Below are 15,985 nucleotides of genomic sequence, written 5' to 3'. Positions count from 1 at the left end.
ATATGTCCATCAAATATTTCGAGATGAGACGGCCGGGTAACACCCACGACACGTTAGTGGTGGTGTATTTCGCGATAGTGAGGTATTCCTACCATAACACACTCCTTTTTATCTCCACTGGTATTCAAATGGCTGATTTCCAGCATGGTGGTGCCAACGATGGGAATGATATTGGACATTATGAGGATAACCAAGGCCTGGTGTATTGTATCCAATTAACACCATCTCTGCTACGCTATACCGATGGCAGATGCCCTTTCCGTGAGATTTTGGAATCGCTGAATGAATTGATGAACAGCTTGGTCATAACCCTTCCAGACACAGGCGTTGGGTGTTATCTGTTCAATTGTGCAGGTTCGGAAGTTAAGGGTGAGAATACCACCAAATTCAAAACTGGAATTTATGAGCTATTCCCTCTGGGAGGGCTTGATGTGGAGAACATGAAAAGAGTACATGACTTATTACAAGACAATTTGACCAACCACTCCTCTTTCTCCGAAAAATTCCCAATATTAGATCCTTCAAACAAAAATACCTCCGAACAGTTGAACAATATGCTGAATGCGATATCCTGGGATTCTGGAAAGAGATACATCCACAAGAAAGCGTTTCTCTTCACGGATTACGATAAGCCTTTTGCAAAGAATCTTCAGAGCAAACTTGCACTGAAAGAAACGGCTCGAAACTTCAATCGGTCTTATAAGATTGGACAGTCGTTCTACACGGTTAGTCTTCACCCTTTTTTCATCAACTCAAGAGACAAAGCGTTTGACACAACTGAATACACTGAAATTCTTCAGATCCAGAGGCATCCTGGCCAGAAGGTGAAAGAGGAAGATTTTGACTCAGAAGATGAATTGTACGAGAATGATGACAGCGAAAACGAGCTTGACCTCACCTCTTTAGACCTTGAATCTATTAAGGCGAAGGTGTCGCAGCTGAGAATGATGAAGAGGTTTGCGTTCAAATTCCCATTGACGGTCCTCAAGCTCGATGGCGGCAGCATCGTCATTTCATTGAAAGGATACTCGATATTTTCATCCAACCATACCAAACCTGCCACTGAGTATGTGAGTGATGATGATCATTTGAAGCCAGTTGAGTCCTCCCAGGGATATTTCAAGGAGAATGGAGCCAAGATTGACGAAGTGCAAGCTAATCGCATAATAAACGAATTCGGCACCAGAGAAAACCAGCTTGTCTCCGCTTTCAAGCTTGGCTCGCAATATATACCGTTTCTTGATAAAAAGGAGCAACCGGGGCAACTGGAGAGACTAAGAGCGCTGGGTGCTGAATCAGATGATCCAGCAATGGAGATATTGGGTTACAGGAGCATTGACAGATTCATGCCTCACCTATGTTTACGTGCACCTCATTTCATTGTTCCAGATTTGAATGGAAATACGCATTCCAGAAGAACATACGACGCTCTCCACCAAACCTTGGTTTCCAAGAAGAAATTTGCAATTATCTGGGGTAAACCACGGGGTACGGCGCACCTTTCGCTGTATGCATTGCTTCCTTCGACGCATAAAGAAACTTCCTTCTCAAAGATTCCCGAAGGACTTCTGCTGTTCAAACTTCCGTTCAAGGACGATGTGAGAGCTGTCCCAAAACTGAATCCATCTTTCATAAACGAGGACTTGAGCGAGAGTCTAGAAAGTATGAAGAAGATAGTCAAAGAACTGGAGACCAGCTATGACCCCGCGAACTACCCCAACCCCAGTCTCAATTGGCACTTTAAGATTCTTCGCGATCAGATTTTCCAAGAGACGGTCTCTTCCGAATACTACAAAGAAGGGATCTCGCTCGAAAAGGCTCATCTTCTCGAGACCAGCGACTTTGACTTGACCAAGCAAAAAGTCAAAGCTGTGAAGGAACGCATTCATGCTGCAAGTGTCAAAGTCGAAGATGAAGATGATTTCTCGATCGACGGGTTGTCATGGATGATTATGGACATCAATTTGCAGACATCCAAACTGCCGGGATATCTCAAGACTCTGAAGAAGCCCAAGCCAGAGGCCATCGAAGTGCCGGACAGAGACATGAAGGAGGCATGGAGAGCCCAGATGCTGGAGACTTTCAAGGTGGACCAACTCAAGAGATATTGCAAGGACAAAGGGTTGGGTCATACTGGTAAAAAGCAGGATCTTATAGCCAACATCTCGGACTATCTTAGCATTCAAGAAGATGCTTTACTGGGTTGAGCGCTCGTCCAATCGACTTATGATTTACGAAATATATGAAATTGATAACCGCTGATTTACGACGCGAAAAAATCAGCTGGAACAAGGGATATCCCATCAGACGTATCTGTAATCTCAGTCCTGTTGGGGCTTGGATTTCGTGACATTTTTGCGTTTCCAAGTACCACTCCTCTAAATCCAATTTAATTCAAACAGGATGTCCAAAAACGCCATAACTAATTCATTTGTGATTTTTCAGGCAAAAAATCGTTAGGTTTAGCTCAGTTTTCAGCACTCCACCACTCATTGTCATTTGCTTCAATCTGATTGGTCAGGCGTAGCTGGCAGCTTGGTGATGCCTTCAGAAACCACCGGCTGATTTTTCAAAACCAAACGTTCTCCGAGGATCTAAGCAACTTTTCGCCCAGTACAGATATATAAGCACAAGATGTACGTGAGGGCAGCCACCAGAAAACAGTTTACCAACTCGATATTTTCCACCACTTTTGTGGTTGCTTTTGGGCTAGTTTTGAGTAACTCGCTGCTGCCATGTCCAGTTGATCATTCGATGAACAACGACTCGCCGGCCTTTATTAAGGTGGAAAACAACAAGGATTTGGAAAAGCCGGAAAAAGTGCAATAAAGATGCAATGAAGACCACTTTTTCCGTTGATCACCCAAGTTTGAGCATGCACGGTGGAAACGCTACACTCCATGTTTAGATTTCAAGATCTCAACTTCTATATTCTATCACCACACACAGTTGAGCTGCGCCAGTGTTCCATGACGACATGAACATTTGAACCCGGCAGTGCGCTGGATTTTATGACCAACACCAACAATTCAATGACCAAGCATATAGATTCCCGGCTCGAATAGCAGGAGTTTGTACATATCATTCTGATCTTATTTTCCTAGGGTTTGATTAGTGATTGCATTCTGACCATCGTTCCTTTGAGTGTACACAGTGGGCAAATCCCGATATTTCGTCGATGACAGAGCATTCAATGTTCTTTTTCATTACATTTAGCCTTGACTTTACTGGAGCCCACCAGTGTCTGACATGACCACAGATACCCGCAATTGCCTTATCCCCAGAGAATAAGCTGTATATTACATCTATAGAGAGAAGTTTACACACTTTCATATCTTCAACTGTAGAGACAAATTTTATTCAAATTGAGACACTTTCGAGGTGAATAGTAGCCTTGATATTATGCGTGTTAAAACCAATTTCTCACCTTCGTGCGGCAAGGCATCGGATTAGTGAAAAGTCCTTAAGACAAGACAATTTCTGGCTTTACATTCACGTTCGATCGAATATCCACCGTTACAAACCCAGTCATGGAGCAGCTTGCTCAGAAGGAAGACCAGGAGAAGGCTTTGATTGCCAGATTCAAGGCTCCTGCTCAAAAACAGATAACCGCGGAGCAGATTCTACTAGAAGCATATGAGTCGCGAGACAAGCCCCAACAGTCGAAACCGGAGTATAAGCTAACCGATCTGGAGGAGCTTCACGAGTTTCAGAGGCGCAAAAGAACTGAATATGAGAACGCTTTGAGGGTAAAAAGGCTGGATATAGGACAATGGAAACGATATGCCAATTTCGAGATTGAACAACACGACTTCAATAGGGCCAGGTCTATCTTCGAGAGAGCTCTTGAAGTGGACCATGCGAACGTGCCCTTGTGGATAAGATACGCTCAGGTGGAGATAAGTGGGCGTAATATTAATCATGCCAGAAATGTTCTGGAAAGAGGGGTCACAATTCTCCCTATGGTGTACAAACTGTGGTACCAATACATCTCCGTCGAGGAGAGCATTGGGGATGTTTTGGGTGTGAGAGCGTTGTTTGAGAGATGGCTCAAGTACAAACCGGGAAAGGAGGCTTGGGGTGCCTATGTCAACTTTGAGACGAGATATCGTCAATTCGACAGGGCCAGGCTAATTTACGAGAGGTTTGTGGTTGCGTATCCAGAGTGGGAGTCGTGGAATCGGTGGATTCAGTTTGAGCGGACCTACGGCTCGGAAGAGAACATTAGAACAGTGTACAAACTCTCATTTTCAAGTATGAAGGAGATTGGGAGGGTATCTGGCGAGCAGATCATCAGCTGGTGTGAGTGGGAATCTAGTGCTGGTTACGTTACTAAAGCCAGGGAACTGTTCCAGTGGGCTCTGAAGACTTTGAGCGGCGATGACAGAAGCACTGTCTACGATGGTTATTCTAAGTTTGAGAAACAATACGGTGATAGAGAAGGAATTGAATTTGTCATTTTGCAGAAGCGCAAGCAAAAGTACTTGAAGAGCCTGGAAGAGGATAAGAGAGACTACGATGCTTGGTGGGCTCTCTTTAACCTTCTCCAAGGCGATCACACGGTCACGACAGATGAAGTCAGGAGTTTTTACAAAGACGCTTTGGCGAGTTCTCCTGACTCGCATAGGAAAGACGACTGGAGAAGATACATATACCTGCCAATCAGGTATGCCGTTTGGGAAGAATTGACCGAAAACTCAGAAGAGAATGCTAGAGGAGTATACGAGAGCATTCTCAAGCTGATACCTCATAGAACTTTCACGTTTGCCAAAGTATGGATATCTTATGCCGAGTTTGAGATACGGAACAACAATCTGGCGAAAGCTCGCAAGATTCTCGGTCGTTCTCTTGGAATTTGCCCCAAGAAGAAGTTGTACAAATATTACATTGAGTTTGAGACGCAAATGAAGGATTTCGATCGGGTCAGGAAAATCTACGAAAAGTTTCTGGAAAACTTCCCCACTGATGCAGATGTTTGGATTAATTTCGCTAATCTCGAGGGAATGCTGGGAGAAGAGACGCGGCTTGGCGCCATATATGATCTAGCGTACGATGAATTGGATAGCAAAAGTGACAAGCGCAAGGTGTGGTTGGCTTTTATTGATCACGAGGTTGAGGAGAGTGACTTTGACAAGGCCAGACATCTTTATGGTAAACTACTGGAGGACAACAAGTCTGATCCTCAGACGTGGATATCAGCTGCTCTGTTTGAGCTTAGTCTTCCTTCGGATGAGCAATTGTTAGATTACCAACAAAATGGCGAGGAAGAAGGATTTGAGTTTGATGTCAGTGAGGCTGCAAAGGATAAAGCCAGGGCCATATTCGAAGCTGGCTTGAAAACTTTCAAGAAGACCTCTGCCACGGAAAGCAGGATAACTCTGCTAGAGGCTTTCAAGCAGTTTGAAGAAATTTACGGGAACGAGGAGACGTTGGAGGCAATCTCAAAGAGACTTCCATCCGTTGTGAAGAAAATACGGACGATAGATGGCACTCAAGAGGAATACAACGATTATGTCTTCCCCGATGACAAGTCTATGAGCGAATTCATGAAGAATGCAAAGAAATGGATGCTTGCAAGCAAGAAGTGAGGTGCACTAGATTTTACGCAAAAGGCACATTAATGGATTCTCGTTTGAGAAAATCAATAAATTTTTCAGCTAGAATACATACCCTCATTTTGTAGGAGGTGGAGGAGGTTTTTTTACCTCGTTGGAAGGAGGAGGCAGAGGTTTCACCACGTTGGCCGGGGGAGGAGGTGGTCTTGACATTGAGGGCGGAGGTGGTGGTTTCAATCCCGGAGGAAGTGGTGGTCTGGTCATACCAGGAACCGGCAGTGGTAGTCCAGGAACCATTAATAAACCTGGTGGAGGTGTGGGAAGAACTCTCTGTCTCTTCTCGGGCTCAACAGGTGCTTCTTCAAGCCGTCTTTTGAGGTCGGGTTCCTCCTCGACGGGATTACGTTCCGGAAAGCCATTTAAGTCTCTCATCAGCTGGTCAAACTCCCTGTCAGGTATCGCATTGTTCGATCCTAGTTGAGTGAAGTTGGGGTTGTTCCTCTTACAGTCTCTTGCGAAATGACCAGTCATTCCACACACACGGCAAACGATGCTCTGGATGTAAGACTCTCTTTTGGGACAATCGTTGCGTCTGTGACCCTTCTCCCCACACGAATTGCACGTGTAATCATCGTCAGGACGCAAAGTTCCGTTGAGCACAGCCAATTCTCGAAGCTGGTCTCTTTTATGGTTATTCTGACCTTCAGGTGTGGAAACTGCCTTGGTGATCACCTCATTGCAAAGTCTGATAGCATGTCTCATCTGTTCCTCATTGGAAGCGCTGATCAAGCAGTGCAAGTCGTCGTCCATGTTCTGCTGCTGAGGATGACCTTTTCCATCTTTCACTGAGCCTTTTCCACGAATAGCTATTGTGGCCCCGGACTCCTCTTGCATCTTCCTCAGAGTGTTTCCACGAGGACCGATCAGCTGGCCAATGAAATTGATGTGTGGGTATTCGTGCACGGGTATAAACAGTTTCTCCTGGGTCTTAGCGGGCTTTTTGTAATCCGGAGGAGGTTGATATAGTGGTAGCGTGGATATAGCGGTGGTAACCAGCTTGTGGCGCTCATTTTCAAGCTTCTTTCTGTACCTGTATTCTCTCGTATTCGTTCTCTTGCCCGATGAATCATACTCTGGTGGAGGCGATGGGGATCTGAGTCGGTCTGTAGGAACAATGTTGTTTGTCCTCAAGTTCGCGCTTATCTCCTCTATGCGTATCACCGTAGCATAGGCACGAAGCTGTTCGGCAGTTAATCCAGTCAAAATTTGAGAAGGTAACAGCTTCAACCCGGCCACTATCTCCCTTTTAGATGGGCCTTCCCATCTAGAAGTTCTCTCCATTTTTGATGACGATTAACGGTGTCTGACGTGTCTTGTTACTCAGCATGAGGTTTCACTCATAAATAATTTTTCAAATCTCGCCCCAGCCCAGCTCTGCTCGGCGGTCGTGCATTGACAGATATTTCTTTCAACTCGTTCGTTTCTCATTGGCCCTTTGACTTTACAATGCTCTTCTATTGATACACCTCGAAATCATTATATTTATTGTCCGAATATGGCTCCATTGCAACAGGTAGACAGACACGGAGGTCCAACCAAGTGTTTTGGTGAATTCCAAAGAGTGGTGGAGTGTATGACTAACGCTAAGCACACCACGTTCGAGCCATGCCAGTTACTCAAGGATGATTACATTGAATGCAGAAAGACGAGAATAGAAAGATACAAGGTGTTTTTGATGGAGAAGCAGATCGAGGAGTCCGGCAAGAACAAGGAGGAAGTTGGTGCTCCATTTGTCAAGAAGAAGCAGTACCTCACACCCAAGACTTTGGGACTGGTGGATGGTGATGACCACTCCATCAAGTATGAGAGATATTGATTTGGCGAACACGAGTTATATGGATTTGCCATCTTTTTACTGCTGAGATTGAGGTTCCAGAAAACGAGGGCGGGAAATCGAGTCAATCAATGAAAATTGCGTCCAAAGAGAAGCTCCAGGAAGCGACTCTTTGGATTTCTGCGAAATTTGACTCTGCACAATACATAACCTTGAAGAATTCCATTTGATCAGTGGAGGTTTCGTAGCTGCGTAGTTTAGGGGTATTTTTGAAGAGGAATTGAGAAGAAATGCATGGAAGTCAACGCCAAGGTAGCACCAACAGAGTCAAAAGATATGCGAGGTAGCCCATATGAGAGATTAATACTCCAACGAGATGATCAGAACTTTTTGTGACAAAAAAGTTTCATGAACGGTGAGCTCCAGCCTTTATATTGCGTTGTCAAACCCCAAGCGATATGCTGATAGTAAACCCTTGTAGTGATATACGCGAGACTTTAAGTCAAGGTTATTGTCCATAACACTCGTACCAAGCTACTCAATTCTGTCGCACATCGGTTTCGCTTAGAATGCTTATCCAAAGCCTCCTCATTCAAAAACACAGTTGCATTGATTTCCGATAGCTGTGTCTGACATCTGCCTCTTTCTAGACTGGTACACCCCGCTCCCAAAGCTCATCGTTATTCAAATAAACTCCAATATTCATCTTCATCCAACCTAAACCCTGAAAAGAATTTATGGGTGATATAACACATGAATATCAGAGATACCAACAAGTGGGTTATTTTATAATGTCGTGTGACACTAAATACTGCAGCTCTTCATGTTCCTGGAACAATCCAAAACATAAAATAAGGACGTGTGGCCGAGTGGTCTAAGGCGCTCGCTTCAGGTGCGGGTCTCGCAAGAGGCGTGGGTTCGAACCCCACCGCGTTCACCATTTTATTTTTTTGCTCTCACTATATTATCTACCGTTTATTCGACACTATTGTCGCTATTTTTTTGCTTGCAAGATAATGGCTCGTCCGGTGGCCAGGCACTTTACAGTAAAAACGAAGAATCACATATTGGTTGTCGCACTACAAAGGTGCGATAGAAGGTCTGTTGAAAATTTATCTTTTTGTTGTTATCAATATACCTTGTTATCATCTGTTTCCTTAATTGTATTGATTCTTTGGGGTGTGGTTATTGGTTTTATTCTCTCAGTGAGTCCATAATACGCTTTAGACACTTTTCGTGAACTTTTTTTAACCTGGAAAGCTTAGAGGTGTTGATATCAAGTCAATTGACACTTGTGGTATCAGATCAACAATCCAGCTGAATCCATTGAATACCAATCATGAACGGAAACACACCTCCACCTCCTCCACCTCCTCCGGGAAAGAGGAAGGCTCCTCCGTTACCGGAGTCGAGTAATAAGAGGCCACCTCCACCTCCTCCTGCTGAGAAGGTTGGTGGTAATGGAGTCTCCAAAACTGCTCCACCGCCTCCACCCGGTATGAAGAATAATGCCAAACGGATTCCTCCACCTCCTCCAGGAATGTCACGTGGATCTGTTCCAGCACCTCCACCTCCAGGATTGAAAGGACCTGCTTCGAAGCAGGGCAGAAAAGAGCTGCTTGAGCAGAAGAAGAGGAAATGGAGACAGATACAGAAAAGCAGATACGTGGAACGGGCTGTGAGGAAAGGAACTTTTGTCCATCCCACGAAGTCAGAAATGCCCCCTGAGCATCTACGGAAGATTGTTGCTGATCAGGGAGATCTTTCGTCGAAGAGATTCTCGACTGATAAGAGGGCTGTTCTGGGGTCGTTGAAGTATATGCCACATGCATGTTTGAAACTCTTGGAGAATATGCCTCAGCCGTGGGAACAGACGAAGGATGTTCGAGTATTGTATCATAACTCTGGAGCCATTACGTTTGTGAACGAAGTGCCCAGAGTAATAGAACCTGTCTATGTGGCCCAATGGGCCAACACCTGGACCATGATGAGAAAGGAAAAGCGGGACAGAAAGCATTTTAAGAGAATGAGATTTCCCGCTTTTGATGATGAAGAGCCTCCTTTGGATTTTTCGGAAAATATCGAGGATGTTGAGCCACTAGAACCTATTCAGATGGATCTTGACGAAGTTGAAGATGAGGCCGTTAAGGACTGGTTGTACGATGATCATCCTTTGGTAGATGAAAAGGAGTTCGTCAATGGTCCTTCTTACAGAAAATGGAAGCTCAATCTTAAACAGATGGCTGATCTGTATCGGTTGTCCACCCCTTTGGTATCGGATATCGTGGACCCAAACTACTACTATCTGTTCGATAAGAAATCTTTCCTGACAGCCAAGGCATTGAATGTTGCCCTTCCTGGAGGTCCTAAGTTTGAGCCTCTTTTCAAAGATATTGATCCTGAAGACGAGGATTTCAGTGAGTTCAATGCCATTGACAGAATCATCTACAGAGTTCCCATAAGGACGGAGTACAGGGTTGCCTTCTCGCACCTTTACAACTCGATTGCTAGGTCAGTTGAGTTGGCCTGGTACCATGCACCTTCTGTCCTGTTCATCAAGAGCGATGATCCGGATCTTCCTGCTTTCTACTTCGATCCCTCGTTTCACCCGATCATCCCAATCGGTTCGAAGGCCAAAACCCGAGAATTAGATTTCGAGGAGGATGTGTTTGATGAAGAAACCGGCCAGGACCTGGATGACTTCACTCTCCCTGAAGTCGTATCTCCATTACTGGAAGATGAAGAGCTGGAAGACGAAGAAACTTATGGCTCTATTGCTCTTTGGTGGGCACCATACCCTTTCAATCGTCGCAGTGGCCGGGCAGTGAGAGCCCAGGATGTCCCTTTGATTAAGCACTGGTACTTGCAGCATCCTCCTTCAGAATATCCTGTGAAGGTGAAAGTATCCTACCAAAAGCTCATGAAGAATTACGTGCTCAATGAGCTGCACGATCAGCCACCATCTGAGGGAGCCAAAGCGGACCTTCTCAAAGAGCTGAAGAACACAAAGTTCTTTCAAGAAACTACCATTGACTGGGTTGAGGCTGGTCTTCAAGTTTGTCGGCAGGGGTTCAATATGCTGAATTTGCTCATCCATAGAAAGGGTTTGACTTATCTTCATCTGGACTATAACTTCAATCTGAAGCCTACGAAAACACTCACCACCAAGGAGAGAAAGAAGTCCAGATTTGGGCACGCATTTCATCTGATGCGTGAGATCTTGAAGATTGTGAAGCTGGTTGTTGATGCGCACGTGCAATATAGACTTGGTAATCTGGATGCCTACCAGCTTGCCGATGGTCTGCACTACATCTTCAACCATCTAGGACAACTGACCGGAATCTACCGTTACAAGTATAAAGTGATGCACCAGATCAGACAGTGCAAAGACCTGAAGCATGTCATTTACTACAAGTTCAACAAGGTCATAGGCAAAGGTCCCGGTTGTGGTTTCTGGCAACCGTCATGGAGAGTTTGGTTGAACTTCATGCGTGGTAACATTCCTTTGCTTGAAAGATGGCTCGGTAACTTGTTGGCTCGTCAATTTGAGGGACGTCATTCCAAAGAAGTTGCAAAAACTGTCACCAAACAGAGAGTGGATTCATACTACGATTTGGAGCTGCGTGCTTCCGTGATGCATGACATTCTGGACATGATTCCCGAGGGTATCAAACAGAATAAGTCCAAGACCATATTGCAACACTTGAGTGAGGCATGGCGGTGTTGGAAAGCAAACATTCCATGGAAAGTCCCTGGGTTGCCTGAGCCAATCGAGAAGATCATTGAAAGATACGTCAAGGCAAAGGCAGACAGTTGGATCTCCGTGGCTCATTACAATAGAGAACGTCTCAAGCGTGATGTTACGGTGGACAAAAGTGTTGCCAGAAAGAATCTGGGAAGACTTACACGTCTCTGGATTAAAAACGAGCAGGAGCGTCAGCAAAACTTTCAAAAGGACGGGCCCTATATCTCTCCGAGAGAAGCTGTGACCATATTCACAATGATGGTTCACTGGCTCGAAAGCAGGAGGTTTGTGCCAATCCCATTTCCACCAGTTAACTACAAGCACGATACAAAGATACTCGTTTTGGCACTGGAAAACCTCAAGGATGCGTACAGTGCAAAGGGCCGTCTGAACTCCAGCCAACGTGAAGAGCTGGCCTTGATAGAGCAGGCTTATGACAATCCACATGAATGTTTGGCGAGAATCAAGAAATTTTTGCTCACACAACGTGTTTTCAAGGAAGTCAGTCTGGAAATGATGGACTATTATAGCCATATCGTTCCCGTGTATGAGATCGATCCCCTGGAGAAGATCACAGATGCTTATCTGGACCAGTATCTTTGGTATGAGAGTGATAAACGTCATCTGTTTCCCAACTGGGTCAAGCCAGGTGATTCGGAAATCCCTCCTCTGCTGGTGTACAAATGGTGTCAAGGTATGAGCAACTTGGAAGACGTGTGGGATACCAGTGAAGGTCAGTGCGATGTTTTGCTTCAAACCTCGTTGAACAAGGTAGCAGAGAAGGTTGACTTCACATTACTCAACCGTCTCTTGAGACTGATCATGGACTCAAATATGGCCGACTATATCACTGCAAAGAACAACGTGAGCATCACCTACAAAGACATGAACCATATCAACCAGTATGGGCTTATCAGAGGTTTGCAGTTCTCTTCGTTTGTTCTACAGTATTATGGCTTAATGCTGGATCTGTTGATTCTTGGTTTGGACCGAGCAACTGACCTTGCTGGTCCCCCTCAGATGCCAAACGATTTCATGGAATTCAGAGACCTTGAGACTCAAGTCAGAAGTCCTATACGTCTTTACACTCGTTACATCGACAAGATCCACATATTTTTCAGGTTCTCTCACGATGAGGCGGAAGAGCTTATTCAGGATTATCTTTCTGAGAATCCAGACCCCAACTTCGAGCAGATTGTGGGCTACAATAACCGTCGTTGCTGGCCCAGAGACTCGCGGATGAAGCTCATGCGTCATGATGTCCACTTGGGAAGAGCTGTCTTTTGGGAGATCGAGGGAAGAATCCCTCGTTCCCTTGCAACTCTTGAATGGGAAGAGACTCTGGCTTCCGTTTACAGTAAGGACAATCCGAACTTGCTATTCACGATGTGTGGTTTTGAGGTTCGCATACTGCCAAAGTGCCGCATGCACGAGGATTCTTCTTCGAAAGAGGGAGTGTGGGATCTGGTAGACGAGGCATCAAAGGAGGTGCTTGCCAAGGCATATCTTCAAGTCACTGAAGAAGAAATCCAGAGGTTCAATAGCAGAATCCGCCAAATTTTGATGTCCTCGGGCTCCACAACGTTCACCAAGGTTGCTAGTAAGTGGAACACTGCTCTGTTATCTCTTTTTACCTATTACCGTGAAGCTGCAGTGAATACTGAAGCGCTATTGGATGCCCTGGTCAAAGCCGAAACCAGAGTACAGACGAGAGTCAAGCTGGGTCTTAACTCTAAGATGCCTTCAAGGTTTCCTCCTGCTGTGTTCTATACTCCTAAGGAGTTGGGAGGTCTTGGTATGCTGAGTGCTTCCCATATTCTCATACCTGCCTCTGATTTAAGATGGTCGCAGCAGACCGATACCGGCATCACGCATTTCCGTTCTGGTATGACCCATGATGACGACAAGTTGATCCCCACGATCTTCAGATACATCACCACCTGGGAAAATGAGTTCTTGGACTCCCAGAGGGTCTGGGCTGAGTTCACAGATAAACGTGCCGAGGCTGAGGAGCAAAGACGTCGCTTGACGTTTGAAGACCTCGAAGAAAGTTGGGATCGAGGTTTGCCCAGAATCAGTACTCTCTTCCAGAAAGATCGCCAGACATTGGCGTTGGACAAAGGTTACAGAATCAGAAGAGAGTTCAAGCAGTTCTCCTTGCCCAGATTCAATCCTTTCTGGTGGGTGTCTGACCGTCACGATGGTAAGCTGTGGAACCTCAATGCGTACCGTACAGACGTGATACAGGCTCTTGGTGGTATTGAAACCATCTTGGAGCACACCCTTTTCAAGGGCACGGGATTCGAGTCCTGGGAAGGTCTGTTCTGGGAGAAGGCTGCTGGCTTCGAAGACTCTTTGAAGATGAAGAAACTAACAAATGCCCAGAGATCTGGTCTGAGTCAGATTCCCAATCGTCGTTTTACCCTGTGGTGGTCGCCTACTATCAACCGTGCTAACGTATACGTTGGTTTCCTGGTTCAACTTGATCTTACAGGTATCTTCCTGCACGGTAAGATTCCAACTTTGAAGATCTCACTAATCCAGATCTTTAGAGCCCATTTGTGGCAGAAAATCCACGAGAGTGTTGTCGTTGATCTGTGTCAGGTGTTTGACTCTCAGCTTGATGAGCTGCAAATCGACAGTGTTGAGAAGGTTCAGATTCATCCGAGAAAGTCGTACAAGATGAACTCTTCCTCGGCTGATATCACGCTAGGCAGTTCCTACAAATGGAGCGTGTCTCGTCCCTCGCTTCTCCATGATTCGAACGATAGAATGGACGCGGCTTCGACAGACTCTTTCTGGTTGGACGTTCAATTGCGCTACGGTGATTATGACTCTCACGACATCTCTCGTTACGTTCGTGCAAAGTACTTGGATTATACGACGGATAGTACCAGCACGTATCCTTCTCCAACAGGTGTTATGGTTGCAATTGATCTGGCGTACAATATGTATGATGCTTATGGTAACTGGTTTCCTGGTCTGAAGCCTCTGATGCAGAATGCCATGAAGACAATCATGAAAGCCAACCCTGCTCTGTATGTGTTGAGAGAACGTATCCGCAAAGGACTGCAGCTCTATCAGGCCCAGCCTCAAGAGGCATTCTTGAATTCGGCAAACTATGTTGAGCTTTTCAATCAGGAGACAAAGCTTTTCGTGGATGACAAAAACGTTTATCGTGTTGTCTCGCACAGCACTTTCGAGGGTAACACTGCTGTAAAGGTGCTGAACGGTGCATTGTTCATTCTCAACCCTAGAAGTGGACAACTGTTCTTGAAGATCATTCACAGTTCTGTGTTCGCCGGTCAGAAGCGTAGGACGCAATTGTCCAAGTGGAAGTCTGCAGAAGAAGTTGCGGCTTTGGTCCGTTCTCTTCCAAGAGAAGAGCAGCCTAGCCAAATCATCATCACCAGAAAGGGTATAAAGGATCCTTTGGAAGTTCACATGCTTGACTTTCCGAACATATCAATCAGACCTTCTGAACTTCATCTGCCGTTTGGTGCTGCTTTGAAAATTGACAAACTGCTGGACATTGTGTCTACAGCCAAGGAACCCCAGATGGTATTGTTCAACATGTACGACGACTGGATGAAGAGATCCTCTCCATACACTGCATTCAACAGGCTGGTTGTTCTAATGAGAGCCTTGGATGTCAATTCGGAAAAGACCAAGCTTATTCTGCGCCCAGACTCTTCGATTATTACACAGGAACACCATATATGGCCAACTCTCAGCGAGGACCAATGGAGGGAGGTTGAGTCTCAACTGGGAGACTTAATCTTGACTGACTATTCAAAGAAGTACAATGTCAACATCTCATCGCTTACTGAGAACGAGATCAGAGATATCATGCTTGGACAGGATGTCAGAGCTCCCTCGGCCCGTCGCCAACAGCTTGCCGAAATTGAAGGTCAGCCACAGGATGCTTCTGCTCAGCTCACTGCCGTCAAAACCAAGACTCAAAATGTCCACGGTGAGGAGATCGTCACGGTCACTACTACTAACCAAGAACAATCCAAGTTCTCTTCGAAGTCCGACTGGAGGGTCAGGGCCATGGCCACTTCTTCGCTGTACTCACGCTCAAGTCGTGTATATGTATCCTCCAATGATGTGGTTGACAACGCAGTGGTCCATGTAATTCCAAAGAATTTGCTCACCAAGTTTACGCAAGTGGCAGATTCGAGAACTCAGATTGCAGGTTTCTTGTATGGTCGCTCACCAGCTGATAACCAACAAGTCAAGGAAGTCAGGTGTATAGTGATTGTGCCTCAGCTTGGCGATGTCCATAAAGTTTCCCTGCCACATAAGCTTCCCGATTCAAAGTATTTGAAGGGATTGGAGCCTTTGGGTTGGATTCACACTTCGCCCGTGGAATCGGCAGCTTCTGTATCGGAGTCGACTGAGGCTGTGACTCTAGCAAATCTGGTGGAAAACAACGATTCTCTGAACTCAGGTTCCATCAGCTTGAATGTGGCTTTCACACCTGGCTCTATAACTTTGTCGGCCAGTACATTGACCGAAGATGGTTTGAAATGGGGTATGGAAAATTACACCAAGGTTGTCTCTGAGCTTGAAATCCCATCATACAACTCCCAGCTGAAAAACCAAGCCACTGTGCTTCTCACAGACAGAGTCAAGGGCTTTTTCCTGGTACCAGATACCGATCTCTGGAATTATTCGTTCATTCCAAACGCATGGAACGAAGAAATGGAATACAGCCTGAAGCTGGACAACCCGCTTCCCTTCTACGATGAGTTGCACCGTCCAATTCACTTCATGGCTTTCAACCAAATTGAAGGAGAAGCCTTGGAGGCCGATCAGGATGATCCCTTTGCCTAATCTTGTGTATTA

At 45.6% G+C, this 15,985-nt stretch overlaps 6 protein-coding genes across 6 annotated transcripts; 5 read left to right on the top strand and 1 right to left on the bottom strand.

Annotated features, from left to right (window-relative positions):
* Positions 1-128: 128 nt before the first annotated feature.
* KUCA_T00004541001 (uncharacterized protein) lies at positions 129-2,207 on the top strand (the record flags this gene model as incomplete). The annotated part of the gene is made up of 1 exon (XM_022601287.1): positions 129-2,207. One exon carries the CDS (start codon positions 129-131, stop codon positions 2,205-2,207), a length of 2,079 nt encoding a protein of 692 aa, XP_022460548.1.
* A 427-nt stretch (positions 2,208-2,634) lies between these two features.
* On the top strand, positions 2,635-2,829 carry KUCA_T00004540001 (uncharacterized protein; the record flags this gene model as incomplete). The annotated part of the gene is made up of 1 exon (XM_022601286.1): positions 2,635-2,829. One exon carries the CDS (start codon positions 2,635-2,637, stop codon positions 2,827-2,829), a length of 195 nt encoding a protein of 64 aa, XP_022460547.1.
* Positions 2,830-3,530: 701 nt separating this feature from the next.
* Positions 3,531-5,588, top strand: KUCA_T00004539001 (uncharacterized protein; the record flags this gene model as incomplete). Its single annotated transcript, XM_022601284.1, has 1 exon — positions 3,531-5,588. One exon carries the CDS (start codon positions 3,531-3,533, stop codon positions 5,586-5,588), a length of 2,058 nt encoding a protein of 685 aa, XP_022460546.1.
* Positions 5,589-5,672: 84 nt separating this feature from the next.
* KUCA_T00004538001 (uncharacterized protein) lies at positions 5,673-6,896 on the bottom strand (the record flags this gene model as incomplete). Its single annotated transcript, XM_022601283.1, has 1 exon — positions 5,673-6,896. One exon carries the CDS (start codon positions 6,894-6,896, stop codon positions 5,673-5,675), a length of 1,224 nt encoding a protein of 407 aa, XP_022460545.1.
* Positions 6,897-7,110: 214 nt separating this feature from the next.
* Positions 7,111-7,431, top strand: KUCA_T00004537001 (uncharacterized protein; the record flags this gene model as incomplete). Its single annotated transcript, XM_022601282.1, has 1 exon — positions 7,111-7,431. One exon carries the CDS (start codon positions 7,111-7,113, stop codon positions 7,429-7,431), a length of 321 nt encoding a protein of 106 aa, XP_022460544.1.
* A 1,297-nt stretch (positions 7,432-8,728) lies between these two features.
* On the top strand, positions 8,729-15,973 carry KUCA_T00004536001 (uncharacterized protein; the record flags this gene model as incomplete). The annotated part of the gene is made up of 1 exon (XM_022601281.1): positions 8,729-15,973. One exon carries the CDS (start codon positions 8,729-8,731, stop codon positions 15,971-15,973), a length of 7,245 nt encoding a protein of 2,414 aa, XP_022460543.1.
* Between the last annotated feature and the right edge of the window lie 12 nt (positions 15,974-15,985).

Source organism: Kuraishia capsulata, genomic scaffold (genome assembly GCF_000576695.1).
Source record: "Kuraishia capsulata CBS 1993 genomic scaffold, Kuraishia_capsulata_scaffold_5, whole genome shotgun sequence".
Lineage (NCBI taxonomy): Eukaryota > Fungi > Ascomycota > Pichiomycetes > Pichiales > Pichiaceae > Kuraishia > Kuraishia capsulata.
This window is presented reverse-complemented; position numbering and strand designations above follow the sequence as displayed.